Source organism: Camelus ferus, chromosome 12 (genome assembly GCF_009834535.1).
Source record: "Camelus ferus isolate YT-003-E chromosome 12, BCGSAC_Cfer_1.0, whole genome shotgun sequence".
Lineage (NCBI taxonomy): Eukaryota > Metazoa > Chordata > Mammalia > Artiodactyla > Camelidae > Camelus > Camelus ferus.
The window spans coordinates 38,645,272-38,663,380 of record NC_045707.1 but is presented as its reverse complement, the minus strand read 5'-3'; the positions used below and the strand labels follow the sequence as shown (position 1 = coordinate 38,663,380).

Sequence of the window (18,109 nt, the reverse complement as noted above, 5' to 3'; positions counted from 1 at the left end):
CACAGTAGGTAAGCGGTGGAGCCAAGCTTTAAGTTCAGTTAGCCACACCTAGCCCTTGAGGGCCTGCTAGTCACTCTGCCACAGGCACAGGCTCTAATGCTAGATCCAGCCCAGCCCAGCCACTTACCTTATTTTTCCCATTTGTAAAATGGGGATAACGGTATCTCTCTCGTGGGGTTTGGGAAGAAGCTAATGAGTTAATATACATCACATGCTTAGAACAGTGCTTGATGAGTGTGAGGTATTATGATGCTGTAAGAATAATAGTACACCAGAAAATAACACAACATTGTAAATCGACTATACTTCAGTTTAAAATAGAATAATACACAGCGGTGGCAAAAAAAACTGGAGAAACTATTGGTGAGTTTATAGATTGCTATGTCCTTTGAATCAGAGATTCTACCTCTAGGAATTTATTCTAGGTAAGCAAATACAGTTGTGTTCACAAGATTGATTGTGACATTTAAAATAGCAAAAAAAGATAAAAATATAAATGTCCAACAATAGAGAACAAGTTGAATTAAAGCCATATGCAGAGGTGTGTTTACTGACATAGAAAGATGCTTACATATTGTTAATGGAAAAAAGCAGGTAAAGTTATGTATAGTATTATACTAGTTCTATAAAAAAGTATATACATTCATTGAAAATATCTTGAACAATCTCAAATATCATCTGGTTATTTATGGAAAGTTTATGGTTTAATCTTACTTTCCCATTTTATTATTCTTACAAAATTAGGTGTTACTGAATCATTTTAAAAAAATCCCCTTGGGTATTATTTGCATATAGTAATAATAATAATAACCCACCCTATCCAGCATGTCTCATGGCTGATAACCTACTTGTAGCCCAGGTTTCCCTTGATAGCTTTTATTTTCTTAGCAGGTAGGTACGGGGGAACTTGTTTGCTGCTTCATCCTGTCTCTAGTCATTTCCACAAAAGCTCTTGCAGTTAGTATCCACTCTGCTAGCTTTTTAGTTTGATGGATATTTGACATGTGGTCCTATTCACTACTCAGGACCTGATTTAGGCATTTGATAACAGCATCTTAGCTTGGTTAAGACTATAGCTTCCTTGCTTGAGTGCCTGTTCTGCCACTTAACAGCTGTGTGATTTGGGCAGGTTACTTAACCTCTTTCATTTGAAAGCAAATATTTATTGAGCTCTTCCTATGTATTAGACACTGGAGATACAGCATTGAACAAAACAAGCACCTGTTCATGAAGCTAACATTCACGAAGAAACGGTGATAATTTAGTCAGTGTGTTAATTAAATCATCTAGTGGGCTGTGGATCATTATGTTCCAATTCAAATTCAGTGGTAATTTTATAAATTCCATGGAGCCTTTGATTCTGGTCAGCAGTCAGATAGAAAAAAAGCCCCTAAGAACTTTAGAACTCACTATGGAAAAAGGAGTTCTTAATCTGGAGCTCAAGCATGGGTCTCAGGAGGTCTGTGACTAGAATCAGGTATGTACGTGTATATTTGGAACAGAAGGGAGCCACAGCTTTTATTGGATTCTCAAAGAGGTTTCTGTCCCAAAGATTAAAAGCACTGCTGCTGCGGTAAAATTCAGTCTAGAAGAAACGGGCATTTTATTTATTTATTATTATAAACGGGCATTCATTCGCCATTTTATCTGTCCTTACAATATTTGGTAAAGTGATGAATCACATGCAATCAGTTAAAACACTACATTTAAAAAAGTGGTTCCTTTATAATAAGAACTTTGTCATTTTATGCAAATATGAACTGTCAGTTTGGACCCAACGGGGTCCAAATTTAGAATTTCACCTGTGCCAAGCTCTGATGGTGAATGAGTGGTCGCATAATAAAAAACACACTGACAGGCAAAACGTGCTCTACTGATCATGTCGGGATCGTACTGGGTATTCCTTCTGAATGTTTTCTGCGCTTGATTTGGTTATTGTTTATTGATGATTGATCCCCTATACTCCTCTTATGTTAAGCTGCTGAGTTTCCAAAGTAACAAGTAGTCCCTAAGGGCTTCTTCAAAGCCAAAGAGATAGAAATGTTTACTGACATTTTACTTTACAAGGAGGACTAATGGAAGTTAATTGCTCCGACCAGCTTCTGGAGGCTTTTCAATTCAGGAGCTCACTTTTTTCTAGTCATACACAGATGGTTAGAATTTACCCACCTCACTATTTTTGTCTGACAGTGGGCAATTAATTATGTGATTACTGCATGGATTTTAATAATTCCTATTTCTTGAGTGTGCACTATGGTCCAAATACCTTGTTAAGTGCATTATTTTATGTATATTATCCCACTGGGACATTACAATAACTAATGAGATAGGGACTTTATCCCTATTTATAGATTCCAAGGCTGGGCTTTGAGATACTCGGTAAATAATCTGCCAAAGATCACACAGCCAGTGAGAGGCAGAACCAATAGGTAGAAAAATGGAAAACCAAATGTCCTAGAAGGACGAATGAGCTGCAGAAAGAAAAGCACCCTTTTCCTTGGACCATTGTCATTTTTCATTCCGTGGCATTTTCCAGTGCTGCCGTATTGGGCACTGGCTCAGACAAGGGATGAGAAAGGAGCACAGGAATCGATGACTACTGAAAAGGGTTGTATGGGAATTAATTCACTGAATTAATATACCTCACTCTATTTTAAAAATGGGGATAGGGGAGCAGTTAACTTTTATTGAATATTTACCATAAAAAAGCACAGTGCAAGGTGCTTTACTTAGATTATTGCATTGAATTCTCATAATAAGGCTCCTCAGGGAGACATTTCTGTCCCCATTGTACATATAAGGAAACTGAGGCTCAGAGAAGTTGCATAAGTTTCCCAAAGTCATATAGATAGTAAGATGGTATGATATGAACAAAGATCAGCCCCCAAAAGCTATTTACTTTATAATATATTATACTATAAAATTCACTTTAAAAGCTATTGACTAGAATTAAACTATTTGGGACCAAAGATCATGTCATTAAATTCTGTATACTCCTCAGGACATAGTAGGTACACAAGAACTGTTTCTGGATTGGTCACTCATCACAGTGGGTTGAAAATAGAACATCAAAGGCACAAAGATGTATCTTATTTCCAAAAAATCCAACAAAACAAAAACCTTCCTTCACATTCCTTACAGGATATACTGTTCCTTCAGAGCAAAGCTATAGAAAACCTTTTTAATAACCCCATATGCCTGGTTCAGAGGTTAAAACCTATAAATATGATACAGGGGTTCAAAAAATGCACCTTCTGTATTATAACTGCATGATATTGACATTTTCATGAGTGGTTAGTCTTGGTAGGGGGAAAAAGCAGTTTGGTATTTTACAGAAATATGTGTGGTATAAACATAGTTAAAACCCAACTGCAAATCATTTTAAGATATAAAAGGATATTAGAAAATACCCAGGCACACGTGTAAATGCTTAGATATGTGGCCTGACCTTCTTCATGGTCCATGTGCGTATTTTCTGGCTGATGGCTGTTACCGCAGACCTCAGCACACCCCGGCTTCATGTCGAGAGTTGAGGAGCTGGGTTGTCTGCTGAGAGCTTCCTGACGACGGCATTGCTCTAATACTCCAGCGTCACAGTCTTGGTTTTGAGGTATTCGTTTAGAGCTTCCTCACCTAGGGAAGAGACAAGCAGTTGATGGACCATGTTGACAGGTGGATGTGATGTCCCCAGATCTCGGACACAAGTGTAGACATGATCAGTCACTAAGCAAACAGAATGGGGCCAAGGCCAGTGCTTCTCAAACTTTACATTTCTTTTTTTTTTTCCTTAAAAAATTTTTTTTAAATCTTTTTTTTGGGTGGGGGAGGTAATTCAGACTTTACACTTCATGTGAATCACCTGAGGATCTTGTGAAACTGCAGATTCTGATTCAGTTAAGTCCAGAGTGGGCCCCAAGATTATGTATTTTTAAACATTCTCAGAAGATGCCGGTGGGCAAGGGCCACCTCTGTGGATAAGGCTTTGGCCAGCTCCCAGGCCTTCTAAGGACCAGAGTGCTGGCTTGCCAGTCTCCTCCCCAAACCCTTCTCCTTTATTTCCCATCTTGCTGACAAAACTCTCCTTTGCTATCCTTTGCCCATTTAGGCTGAATAGAAGTGATCAGGGTATGGTCCTTCAGGTTACAGTAAATGAAGCTGAATAGAGCAGCAGAAAGAAAAGCTTAAGATCAGTTGTTCTCATCTTATTTTAAAGATAAGAAAAATGCAGTTTTCCCAATTTATGTCGTATGTTAGAAACACAGAGGGCATATCCAGGCGAAAAATAAGTAGGTCTGTCTGTTTCTACGCTGTTGCGATTTTGAGCTAGCACACTCATGCATTTCTACAGCAGTTAAAGAGCATGAATACTACAGGTGAAACTAATGAGTGTATGATACGGCAAGCTGAGCTAAACCCAGGGTCCTTAACCTTAAATTAGTATCACCATAGGGAGGTTTGAAAATTCCTGATCCCAGGTCACACCCAGACCAATTAAATCAGCATCTTTGCATTTTTTCAAGCTCTCAGGTGATTCTAATCCAATGATGCATCTGGGAACCACTGAGCTAAGAGCGTTTCAAATTAGGAAAGGAAGAAACTGTTAGGTAAAGTTACTGTTTTATAATAAAACAGACATGAAGTGAGTTGATTATTCCCTATCAAAAGACAAGTGGAACACTGTTCTCTCACTTCATAATAATAATTTCCCTAAGAAAATCTCCCACTGTGTTTTGGATCCAGGGAAGAAAGCCAGATTGAAAACATGAAAGAAAAAAAAAAGACTTTACCCTAGAATTTAAATGGAGACCTACTTTTATTGTTGCAAATACACTGCCAAAAGTCATCAGGAAAGAGAAAATGTAAAAATACCCCAAATTAACCAAATTTATGTTAGCAGACTATAATTTTGGTAAATGGCAAATATTTCAATTTTTGAAACAATATGCCAGACTTTGGGGCCTAAGAACATGGGCTGCAGGGCCAGTGGCTGTCTGTCTGACTTTGGGCAAGTTATCCAACCTCTCTGAGCCCCATTTTCCTCAGCTGTAAAATGACGACAATAATGGCACATGCTCCCATGGCTACTGTGAGAACTGCTCGTGCCATTACAGAGAAAGTAGTTAGAACAGGGCCTGGTGTATCTAGTGTTCTGAGTAGCTATTACTGGAAATGTGACAGTGTCACTGCCCAGTGAATTACATTTTGGGCTTTCTACAAACTCTAACTCTAGTTCCCAAATGCCCAGAAGGCCCTGCCAGTTTCAGGGCTGACTCTGAAAGACTGCCAAGCGGCTCAGAGACAGGGTTTATTCTTGGAGCTACCTGGTTACTGCCTTCTACCCATTTTCCTTTCTTGGTTCCACTTGGTCCCAGGAAATCTAAAACAAGTTCATGCTGAATGTCAGGTCAAAAACCCCAAACATAGTTTACCTAAAAGATACTGTCAGGGTTTTCTTTTCAACATTAATCTTCTCCTTTTAGAAAGAAACACTTTCCCACACAATTTGTATACTTTTCCGTATGTACATTATGTTCAATAAAAATGTTATAACATTTTAAAAAAATTAGTACCCTTGAAAACCCAGATCCAACTGCTACATAGGAAATGCCCTTCGAAGCAACACACCAGTGTTGAATGAAGCATGAAGCAGACTACTCTGATGTGGCAACAAAGGTGACATGCAGTAGAAAAGGAAGGCATACCTAAGTCTTTTCCAAAGCCAGACTGTTTAAATCCACCAAAAGGGGCTGCCACATCCGTCTTGTTGTAGGTGTTAATAAAAACAGTTCCTGCCTCTAGTTTTTCACTCACATACATAGCTTTATTTATGTCTCCTGTAAAAACCCCCGAGGCCAAACCGTACTCTGTGTTATTGGCTCGCTGCAACACTCCATCGATGTCCCTACAAGATGTTTTTAGGAAGACATAAAACTTCATTAATTGTAAAGCAAAACACTTGCATTTTAGGTCCTGCTATTTTCCCCCTCCATGCTAGAAATAGGAAAACGTTACTGCCCATGTGCTTACGTTTTTATAAAGGATATAGTCCAGGCTTACACCAAAAGAAACTCCCAATGAAATATTACAACCCTACTATTACATTTTTCTATGTAGCATGCAACACCTTTAAAAAATCTGAAGTCATCTTTTTAAACTTCTTCATGGGTTCTCCTTCATGACTACCCCATTGCTTCTCTCCCTTGACTTCCACTTCTGGATATGTTCTCAGAGTGCCCCCATGTCCCTCCATCTATCCAGATTTTATACACAGTTCAAGGTTTATCCGATGCCTCAACTTGAAGCCTTCCCAGTTCCCACAAGTGCCACTGTTTAGCCGGTAGAGTGAGTGTAGGCGCCCCATGAGAAGGCTCTGCAGCCAGACTGCCTGGGTGACCTTGGGCAAATGACTTAATCTCCCATGCTTTTCTTTATTCTTACAAAAAGTGGAAATAATGATAATAGTACATGTCTCATTTGTCGTGAGGATTAAATTAGCTAACAGTGTCTGGAAAACTGGAAATGCTTGGTAAAAGCCTGTTATGATCAGAAGCATGTATCTCTCCAGCTCACTATTTTGGTTTAACTTTTTGTGCATCTGTGGTTCACCTTCCAGCCAGACTGGAAGCTCCCTGAGGGCAGGGATAACATCTTATTTTTCTTTATACGAGGCTGTTGCATCATCAAATGAGAGTGAACTCAACTAATACGCTAATTCAATAAAAGGATAGTAAAATAATCCCTTCAATCAGGCTGAGGACTCCCCTGCCTTCTGACTCAGTACACGTGCTTGCCCAAGTGCAGATGGGAACCTGCTCTTCTCTTTGCTGGGTCCAGTTACGTGCCTGGCGTAGTGAGTATCTCACCTTTATGAGTGTCATCCTAATGTTTAAAAATGCATGAATTTCTACAACATGGCCAGTAAATGCAAACCAAGGTTTCATCTGGGGCTCTGGCAAAAAAAAAATAGGATTTCTGTTCCAAAACTGGAGGAAAACAGTTGTGCTGAATTCTTTGAGAAACAGCACAGGCTTCGTTGTGGTACCTTCCCAACAGATTTTCAAAGATCATCTTGATTATACACAATTTTCAACTCTCATGAGAAATGTGGAATCCAACTAGGAGTGGACTGAGGCTCTGCTAAAACTCTCACACTTCTGGGTGCATTGCATTTGAGTGCACTCCAAATTATATAGACTGGACTAAGGCTGAAAGATGGCTGTAGGCCACTGCCCACTGAGAACTATTGAGATGACAGCTTCACAAGCATGATTGCAACAGCACCAAAAGCAAACACTTGACTTATTTAATGCTTAGAATGACCCAAAAAAGTAGATACTATTAATAACCCAATTTCATAAATAGAGAAACTTAGCAGAGGAATTAAGTGGCCCAAGCCCATAAAGGGAGTTACTGCAGACTCTACCCCCTGCGCCTCCCACCTTATACCCTCTGCCCCCATCTGTCTCCCCTATTAGATGGCGAGCTCCTTGAGGACAGGAACTGTGACTTATCTAGGCTTATACCCCCTAAACCCTATATTCTAATATCTACATGTTTAACACAAAGGCTATCCTATGGGGGAATTTATAAGGAAAAGAGGGTAACAGGGCATCCTTGGGTCAGTAAGTCAAAAGCTTACTCGCGACAGCTTAGTGTCCCCAAGAGTCTCTTATAATAAGTCTATCAAAGCCCAAGAAGCCCTTCTGAACTCCATACTCTGTTTTTAAATCCTTCTCATTAGTTAAAGGAAAACTAAAGCCAGAATTCTGAACTGGGTACAGTATACCATGAAAGTCTACTTACTATATTAAATATTCTGATATGAGCTCAGTTACGGTAATGCCCTCTTTGATATGCTAAATGCTTTGGAAAGTTTCAGGTAACATAACAAGCCAGTATGTCATTTTCAGTTGATTATATGCTGATTGTGGACATTTCTACAAAGAGTTGAGTATTAGGCTTTTGGGAGCATGATCTCCTGTAAAGAAAGCAGTCTTTCTTTGGGAAAATCAGATTTCATAAATGCTGCCTTCCCTAGAAAAGTAAATACGAAAACTAGTTCTGTTATTCTCATTTACCTTATTCCAGAGACATTTCAAATGCTGAATATACAAAACTAAAACTTAGTCAGCTAATACCCTATAATGTTAGCCATTAATTTAAGCTAAGAAAATATACTACAATCTACATTAGTTAGCATTCTCTTCTAATTATTTAAGTTAATTATTCTTCTGGTAGAGAATTACATGCTTATTGATTTTTATGCTCTGTATATAGCACAATGGCAGAAGAAAAAAAATGTCTCTAGTCAGTCTGGTTAAATTGTGCCTGAAGAACATACCCATTTTGAAATTTAGAAATGACCATAATGGGCCCAAAGGATTCCTCTTTGGCAAGATACATGTGGTCTTCCACATCTGTGAACACAGTAGGTTCCATAAAAAAGCCTGTTTGAGAAACAGAAGAAAATAACATCAATTATAGGGTAACTTTTCAATGAATAGTTCTCTCATTTAATTACATTATAAATTTTTTTCTTCCCTTCTGGGTCTGTAAAACCAAGAAGAGTTTCATCTTCCTATTTGGCGTTAGCATTCTTAGGTTCTTCTTTTTTTTAATTCCTTATTACAAAAATTTCAAACAAATGTAAAAGCAGAGAAGATAATCTAATGAATAGTAAAATGAGTATTTATGCACATTTTGCTATATTTGATTCATTTTTTCCCTACTGAAATAGTTTAAAGCAAATTCCAGAGATTATAATTTATACTCCAAGTTTTTTAGTACAAATTTGTAAAAAAAAATGACATTTTATTATACACCACAATACATTATCCCACAGAACAAAATTAATGCTAATACCCTGGGCCCCATCAACCATTCACCTAAATAACTTTAGCCTCCATTGATGATCATTGCCTGACTCAATTATTTCACTCAATTTAGGGCATACCAAGCAGTGATTTTTCTATTCTATAATTTTTCTACATTAATTAGTAGAGATTCTTCTGCCAAAAAAAAAGTCTCCTTTGTTAGCTACATGGTTACCGAGAAATAGATTTCATACACAATACACAGCTTAAACGTTGGATTTTTTTTTCCCTTCTAATTACCAATTTTCAGAATGACGTGTTGGTGCACAATCTATCTACAACAATTAAAAAAAATGAGGTTTGCTGTTGTTATTTTTCTCTCCTTTTGGGTATCATGACACTGAGCCATTCACATGCTGCTGTAACAAGTACTGCTTTAGACAACAGGAATGAATCCTCCCAGGCTAAGCTGGCTAAAATTAAATCTCACAATTCCAGGAATGAAAACCAGCAGCTCCTGAATAATGCTGTTATCCATTACACTTGTTTACTGTGCAGCTAAGTGCACATCCATTTTATTTGATTTTTACAGCCTTGTAAAGCAGGACGTGCCTATTTCACCCCATTTTACAACTCAGGCTCAGAAAAACTGTGTTGTCTAAGGTATCACAGCTTATAAGTGGCCAAGCAGGATCTAGAAAGTAATTCTTCTGATCATATATAAATGCCACTATTTACTTTTGAGGCAACATGGTGCTGCAGTGAAAACCGTTCCCATTTATTCCAATTTAAGAAGCCAGGCTCCCCGTACACCTCCTAGGGAGGTGATCTTACCTGGCCTTTGAACTTGTCTTCCTCCATACACTAAGGTGGCCCCCTCTCTCACTCCAGCTTCACAGTACTGCAGAAGCTTTTCCAGATGGGCCTTATGATTTTGGGGCCCGTGATCAGTAGATCTGTCAAGTGGATCACCAATTTTCATCTTTTTAATTTCTTCTACCTGTATGTCACCCAGTTCACAAAACACAATTGATTGTTTAATAATAATAATAGATACATTTGACTGAGCTTCTACTGTGTGGTGGGTGTTCTACTAAGCTGTTAAAAGATGTGTTCTCATTTAGTCTTCACAGTAGCATTGGAGGTAGATATTTATTATTTTCATCTTACGTATGAAGAAACCAAGGATCAGAGAGGCTAACTGACTTGCCCAAGGGCACACAACCACTAAATACTGTAAAGTTTTCCTAATTTGAAAGCCCCAACTTTTAATCACTGAGGTTTTACAGAACATAAGCTACAAACACTATATTAAAATTATCCTGAATATTAATCCATTAAAATAGCAAACCTCACGTTCTAGAATTTTTAATACAGCATACTTACACTTTTCATAACAAAATCATTTCTAAAATGGCTACATTGTTATCTTTTTTCTCTCCCAAATGTGGCAGACTGCCCTTGTGGAATTCTCACAATACAGCCACACCAGGGAAATCACTAGAATGTCCTCATGAGAAACCATCTTTATCGCAGTGTTCATCACTGACATGTGCTCCTTGGTTATCTTAATCTATTTCTGCATTTCTGATGTTAAATCTGATTATAGTAAGAATAAAGGATGGGAGTTACCATGACCCCCCAGGGCCATGAATTTGAATTTAGGTCTCGCAATAATCCCTCAGTAAGTGCTCAAGAAATAGCTGATGAACAAAGGAATGAATATAAATTGTATATGTACAAAACATGTTTGTTGATGGACTGATACCATAAATTCTGGTCTCAGCATTTGAAATTTCAACAAGCTATAGTTGTGAGAGCCCATGACATGTAGTGCTGTAGCCTGTATTTTACTGAGGCACAAAACTGGATTACAGGGATGTTCATGAGGCAGACACACTGCCCAGCATCTGCCTCTCCATATGACTTCCTTGCTTCCCACTCTCATCAGGAAAGATGCCTTTGCTTCTTGAGGGCGGGCTGGGGGAAATTGGCTCTGAAGGAAAAAAGCTGGGTGCTGGTTTTTCAAACAGAGACAAATTCATGATTACTATTACCATAATAATGATATAATGTAGTATGCTTTAGAGTTTATTTTAGCCATAGAATTCATCTTAATAGTTTTATAAATAGTTATAAATAGTTCATATTTAGGAAATCATGACCAAAGTACTGGGGGGTGTTTATTTACTTATCTATTTATTTTTCTAGAGGAAACTATATGCTGTCATGTTAACTGTAAATTGAGTATTCGTAAGGATCCAGTGGTATCTCTCTCATAGTCAGTTTAGGGATTTATACAAATCCAGGCATATATCTCCCACAAATATCAAAGATCTAATATACTATAATGCAGAACAAGATATAGGTAATAACAGCTCTTAAGTATACATTTTTAAAAATAGGTTTTTAAAAATAGACATAACTTTTTATTGTGAAAAATTATAAACACATAAAAGTAGACATATAATATAATAAAACTCCACGTATCCATCAGAAGCTTCAATAATTTCCAACTCATGACCAATTTATTCCCCCATTTACTTCCTTCCCTCTTGGGTTATTGTGAAGCAAAGTCGAGATATCATAATTTAATCTGCAAATATGTCAGAAAGTGGCTCTAAAAGATAAGGATTGTCTTGTTTCTAAAATATGTAACTGTAGTATTATTATTGCATCTACAAATTCATTAATAACCCCATAAGTACTTGTAAAGTAAAGAAAATTTCTATACAACTTCTAGAGTAAATCTGAAGACGCTTACCACTTTTGTCACAAATTCATCGTGGATGGATTCCTCCACGAACAACCGTCCAGCTGCAATACAGTTCTCTCCTTTGTTGAAAAATACTGCTCCCATGCCCTTCAGCAGCAAAGGAGAAAATATTGTTAACATTACTGGGGAAGTCAAGATTGTCATAAAATTGCACACACTGAAAATTAGGTGCTCTCTACATCAGTTTGTAAAAACTGCCCCCCAAGTTTTAAAAAACACCTTTAATTATAAAGACGTTATTTTTAAAAGTAAGTACTCTGAGCAGTCCCAAATCTAAGCATAAAGAGGATGGCTTCTATTTATGATTAGAGAAAACCAAACCTCATTTTAAGATTCTTGATAAACAAGGTGAAGTCTGTCTCATAAGTAGGCACCTGTTTAGTTGGACTTGACCACTCTTACCATTCGCACAGCCTTGTCAAGTTCACAGTCATTGAATATTATAAGTGGGGATTTGCCACCAAGTTCAAGCGAAACTTTCTTCAAGTTGCTTACAGCACAGCTAGAGAAAAATAAATGGGATATGAGTTTTTTGTCTATCGGTCCCTCTCTATAATTATTACTTGGCAAGGAAAACATAACAGAGCCTCAGATATTTTAAGAAACTTATTCAAAGACAAAACATGAATGGCTGAATGGTGGTAATTGCTGAAGCTAGGTGATGAGCACAGGGGAGTTCATTATGCTATTCTGTGAGCTTTGTGTATATTAGAATAAAAACTTCTGTAATAAAAACTTGTCTCTTTTAAAATTCTGTGGTCAAAGGATTAGATATCCTCATAGGTAAATTTGGACTCTTTAGGTATAAGAATTTTGGTTACATAAAGACCTGGCAAAGAATTTAACTTTTAACCAGATTACTGGAGCACTGGGGGAAAAATATCAAGTTTTAGAAGTATACAGTTTATTTCTCCCTTCTTACAAAAAGTACTGTTATTTGAAGCATTTTTAAAATACTCTCAAAAATTCAGAAAAAAGAAAAGAAAAAAATAAAATTCCATTCAATGGCTCAAAGATCATTTTTATATTTTGATACACTTATTTCTGGTCTGTGTCCAAGGACAGCCTTTGCATTATTTAACATAGGGTTACCCAACATGTTCAATTTTGTACTTTATTTTTCTTTCCATTTACCATTTAACAACACAGCAATGTCATTAAAATTCTCCATGAATATGACTACACTGTATTCTGTTCTGTTGACATACTTTAACCACTGCCTTATTTTGGACATTTAGATGGTTTGCATTTTTTGAACTAATGTTACTGCTTTTTAGGAATTCATTTTATAAATAATCCAGAGTTGTCATTTATATGTCTTTTCAGTTTCTTTTTTGTGCTCCAAAAAAAATTTGGAGCACAACTTTAGTACAGAAAATGTTTTGCGCTGTATCGGTAAAGCTCCCAGAAGCCTGCAGAATTTTAACATGCATCTGGTTTTGCTGACATTGGGCTTTACACTTTGGAAAGTATTCTACTGTATTCCAACATTTCAGTACCCTGCTGTGATAAATTGATTTCTCTTCTAAATTTGATGTGGATTTTCTCCCTTTAAAAAAAGCAGAAACAAAGCCAAAAACCAGCTTTGACAGGATTTCTAGCAAATCCACACTAAAACCAATACCTCTTCATGATCTGTTTGCCAATCAGAGTGGAACCAGTGAAACCAAGTTTGCGGATATCAGGATGTTCAGATAGGCGCTGTCCTGCTATGCCACCTGTGGAGTCATGGAATAAAATATGAATTAAAACATTACTCAAGTTCTTATGGTGAAGGTGGCTTTGAATTCATTGAAGTAGATTTCCAAACTCTCATTTATATCTTAGTTTTACATTTTCTGTATTAATAACAAAGTGACAAAAATCTAAATAGTATCCTCCAGGCAACTGTCAGCCCTCAAAAAGATGGGTAAGCCTTGGTTTTTTAATCTTCCGAAGCAATTTAAAAAATTGAATTGGGCCACCTTAAGGTAGTTTTACAATGTTGTACAATTTCTGCCCCTCCAACCCTACTCACCCACCATTGTATTTCCACTTTAAGATTTTAGCACATGGTAAATATTTTTATACTTAACTGTTTGGTAAGCTGTATTTAGTTTTAATATAGTTATAAGTCGAGACAAGACTCCAGTGGGAAAAACAGTCATTCAGCTACCCTTGTACCATTCATTAGTTCCAGCAAGTGGGTCATTTGTTGGCTTACCTGAACCTGGAATGATGTTGATTACCCCCTTTGGAAAGCCTGCTTTAGCTGAGAGCTCTGCAAACTTCAAAGCAGTCAAGGGCGTGACCTGAGCAGAAGCAGACCCCAGTTACCTTCTTCAGATGCTGTCTTGTCCTTTGGACCAATCCCAGCTTTCCCTTTACGGCTGCACTAGAGTTCATTTTACTTTTTCTTTTATTTTGACATGATTTCAACTTACAGCAAAATTGCAAAAAATAGTACAAAGAATTCTTATGTATCCATCACACAGATTCCTCAAATGTTAACATTTTATTACATTTGCTTTATCCTCTCTCTGTGTACGTTTTTGAGCTGTTTAAAGAATAAGATGAAGACACTACCTCTAAATACATTTGTGTACATTTCTTAAAAACTAAAGGATTGTTTCATATAAGGAAATTAACAACTGGTAGAATACCTAATTTACACCCCTTACTCAGTTTTCTCCAACGGTCCCTATAATGTGCTTTATAGAAAAAGAAAATCCAAGGTCACGCATTGCATTTAGTTAACACATCTATAGTCTCCTTTACTCTGGAAGACTTTCTGAGCTTTCTTTTATATATCATTACACTGACATTTTTGATAAACACAGGCCAGTTGTTTTGTACAATGTCCTTTCATCTGGATTTGCCTGCCGTTTCCTTATGATTAGATTCAGGCTATGTACTTTTGGCAAGCAGACCACAGGAGTGATGCTGGGTTCTTCTCAGTGCATCAAATCAAGAGGAACATGCTGTCAGATAGTCCCAATATTGGAAATGTTAGCTTTGATCATCTGGTAAAGGTGATCAGCCAGATTTCATCACTGTAAGTTACTGTTTTCACTTGGTAATTAATAAATATTTTTAGGGAGATACTTTGAGAATACATAGGTATTCAGTTACTCTTCAAACTTCTACTAGTATTAGTATGCACTGATGATTCCTGTCTGAATCAATTACTATGATGGTTGCTAAATGGTGATTTTCTAATTCCATCATACCTTCTACATGTATTAGTTGGCTTTCCATTCCAAGAGCTTTCCCTTCTCTTTAATTAATAAACATCAGTGTGAACTCATTGATTCTTACTTTATTCAAATGGTTATCTTTTACCACTGTTACTTCTTTTGATGTTCAGATTGTTCCAGATTTGGCTGATGGGAGCCCCAATCATTCTTTGAGCATTTCCTTGCTTTTTGGCCCAACAAGATGTTTCAGGAACAGTTTGTATTCACCCTGATCCTAAGCCACCCAGGTTCCTTTCAGTGCAGAACAGTATTTTAAAACTGTGCTATAATGAGAAGTATATATTTGGTCTTTGTCTCTGGGTCCTGGCACACAGTTCCCAAAACCTTGGAAGCTCAAGTGAAAAATGTCTTTCATATACTAATGAGATGAGTGGTTGCTGGGAGACCCTAGGTAGTTTCAGGATGGAATCTGGTCACCAGAAATACCAGGCTATGATTAGAGATTTGGAACTTTCAGCCCCAAGCTAGGGAAGAGGGGAGGGAGGTTGAGTTCCATCACCAACAGCCAATGATTCAATCAATCATGCCTATGAAAATGAAATTTCCATAAAAACTGTTCAATAGTGGGGTTCAGAGAGCCTCTGGTTGGTGGATGCATCCATGTGATGGGAGGGTGGCACAGCCGAAATCCATGGGGACAGGATCTCATGTGCTCATGATCCTTCCAGACCTTACCTTATGTATCTCTTCATCTGTTCATTTGTATTCGTAATAATATCCTTTATAATAAACCAGTAACAGTAAGTAAAATGCTTTCTAGAGTAATGGGAGTCATTCTAGTAAATTATCTCATCTGAGGAGAGCATCACAGGAACCTCTAATTTATAGCTGGTTGATCAGAAGCACAGGAGGCCCAGGGTTTATGAATGGCATCTACAGTGGGGGCAGTCTTACAGGCCTGAGCCCTTTACCTTTGGGGTCTGTACTGAAACTCCAGGTAGTTAGCATCAGAACTGAACTGAATGGTAGGATACCCAGTTGGTGTCTGGAAAATTAGGGAACAGGTTAGTATAGGAAAACAAAACGAAACCCGTTTGGTATCAAAAGTGTTATGAGTAAAAAAATATGAAGATTTTAGAAACAAAGATCTGGACACAACTGAAGTGTCATTGCTTCTAGGCCCTCTCAGTGGACAGGGCTGCGAAACAGATGTTTGCATAGAGGTACACAGATCTTTCTATCCCCACATATTCCGATACTCATTTCTTTATCTAGCTCTCTAAATGTACTAAAACCCATGAGCTCACACTGATACCTCCATCCAGTATCTCAGGGCTCATCCTGTTCTCCTCCTTTTTCACATGTGTACTTCTCCAACAGTGAGAAACATAGCTCCCAATAGCCACAACATATTTACTTATTTACCCTAAAATGTACAGAAATTTGAGAATTAAGCCCTGTTTCTATGAAAAAGAAGCCTGCTAACTTCAGTATTTATTTGCAGTGTTTTTGCCTCTAGTCTGAGGACATGCAGTCCAAATATTAGTCAAAAATTACTTGGGTTAGTGCTTCCTCACTGTCCTCAGTGTGGTGATATTATTCATTTGAAATATGCTTTAATTAATTTTTTGGTTTGTATTCAGTTTTACAGTTTTTGCCCCATCTATGTTGACTGTATTTCTTTTCTTTATTGGTTCCATTGCTATCATTGTTGAGTATGGGAAACATGCTTCCAAAAGTGAGGACTATACAAAGGCACATTCAGAGAAGTGTCGTTCTCCCACATCGCCCCAGTCTGTCCTTTCCACCTCATTCTCCCCGTGTCTTGTAGATAATCAGTCTCATTAGTCTCTGGTTTATCCTTCCTATGTTTCTTTTTGCTCAAATGAACATGTACATATTTTCTTATTTTCCCTTTCTTTTTACACAAAAGGTGGCATAATTATGGATCTCATTTTAAACATCTGTTACAGCAACACATATCTCAGAAGCAAAATGAAACTCCTATTTTTACACTCTTAAAAACCAACACTGACTAAGTCTTAAATTAGTACTTGGTTAATGTGGTCTCAAAAACGGAATGTGCAAGAAGATCCATTGAGTTGTGAATAGAAAATTGTAGAGCTTCTGTTTATAGATTTTAACTGAGAAAGATGTGAAATAAACCAAACATAATTAACATTTGTTATGTGACTGAATAATGGTACTTTCACTGTTTGAATGAAGGTTGGATGGTTACCAGTAACTAAGGTGTGTGTGGTGTCCTAGGAAAGAACAGGAGCTCACAAGGCCAAGGGAATGATGGTGTTTCCTCACTTGCTCATGGGCTTTCAGAATATTGCCATGTGCTAAAGTTTATAGGCCTGGTTACATGGATTCACAGACTACATTGTTGTTTTAACTAATGCAAACTTCATAAAAAGGTCAAGTGACTGAAAAGGAATCTGTATAAAAACAGCATGATAAATAATAATACTAACAAAGCAACCACAAGCAAACAAGAAAAAGGCAGGGTTAATTTTTCTTCCTTCTCATAACGGGTCTTGACAGTAACATTGTCAGGTTTGAAAAATGGCAGTCTAGTTAGACTTGATGAGAAATTTCAAACGCTTGAACATTTGCAATTGTCAAGAAGATATTTCAAATGGTAGACTTATATCTATTATAAAGATGATGCTATACCAAAGTATATACTAGTACGCTGTAGTATAAAGTCATCATGATTAGAAAGACTTGAAAACTAACTATCCTGAATTAATGACAGTTTTTTTAAAGTAAGAATAAAAAGACGTTTATGCCATTAATAAATAAAATACAACAAATTGTCTCATCTTTATTTCATCTCTTTTCATTTCTACTGCTTTTCTTTCATTTAGCTAACCAGTTGAAATATAGGTTGACATCATGGCAGGATTATAGGTTTCAGTGATATATGGGAAAGCATTTAGCAGTTTCTAGGCAAGAGTAGATCATTGCTAAATATTAGGTTTAAAAAGTTGTTAGAACCTGTCAGACCTGGACCAGTTCAGACCATGGGAATCTGTACTTTCTTACATGGTAAAGGGCAAAAGCCATTTGATTCAGTCCTGATATTCACACAGGCCTTAATATTATCAGTGGCTTCATACCATGAAAAAAAAACCTCCCACGTAACGAGGGTTACTTTGGGTCTTTCATTCTCAGGATTACAATGATCATCAATTATTAAACTATCAGTTTTAAATCTCAGATAGAGCCAGGCTATGATTTACATGCGGACAGAAATTTTATGTCTTTGTCACTGACAATATGCTTGGCAACTAGCGTGCACTCGATAAATTTTTGTAATTTTGAACATTACATAT

At 37.2% G+C, this 18,109-nt stretch overlaps 1 protein-coding gene across 3 annotated transcripts in view; it reads right to left on the bottom strand.

The window, feature by feature from the left end:
• ALDH1L2 (aldehyde dehydrogenase 1 family member L2) overlaps positions 1–18,109 on the bottom strand; it is a 50,274-nt gene that overhangs the window by 397 nt on the left and 31,768 nt on the right. For 2 of the 3 annotated variants that reach the window (XM_032493436.1, XM_032493438.1), the window contains 8 exons: positions 13,793–13,880; positions 13,214–13,307; positions 11,992–12,091; positions 11,578–11,676; positions 9,648–9,813; positions 8,342–8,447; positions 5,703–5,902; positions 290–3,633 (listed from right to left, as the gene is read on the bottom strand). In XM_032493436.1, coding sequence (XP_032349327.1) covers positions 3,578–3,633; positions 5,703–5,902; positions 8,342–8,447; positions 9,648–9,813; positions 11,578–11,676; positions 11,992–12,091; positions 13,214–13,307; positions 13,793–13,880 — 909 coding nt within the window. In that variant the 3' untranslated portion in view covers positions 290–3,577. Of the gene's footprint in view, positions 1–289; positions 3,634–5,702; positions 5,903–8,341; positions 8,448–9,647; positions 9,814–11,577; positions 11,677–11,991; positions 12,092–13,213; positions 13,308–13,792; positions 13,881–18,109 lie in introns of those variants that run through there. The other variant, XR_004324669.1, reaches the window with a different exon arrangement.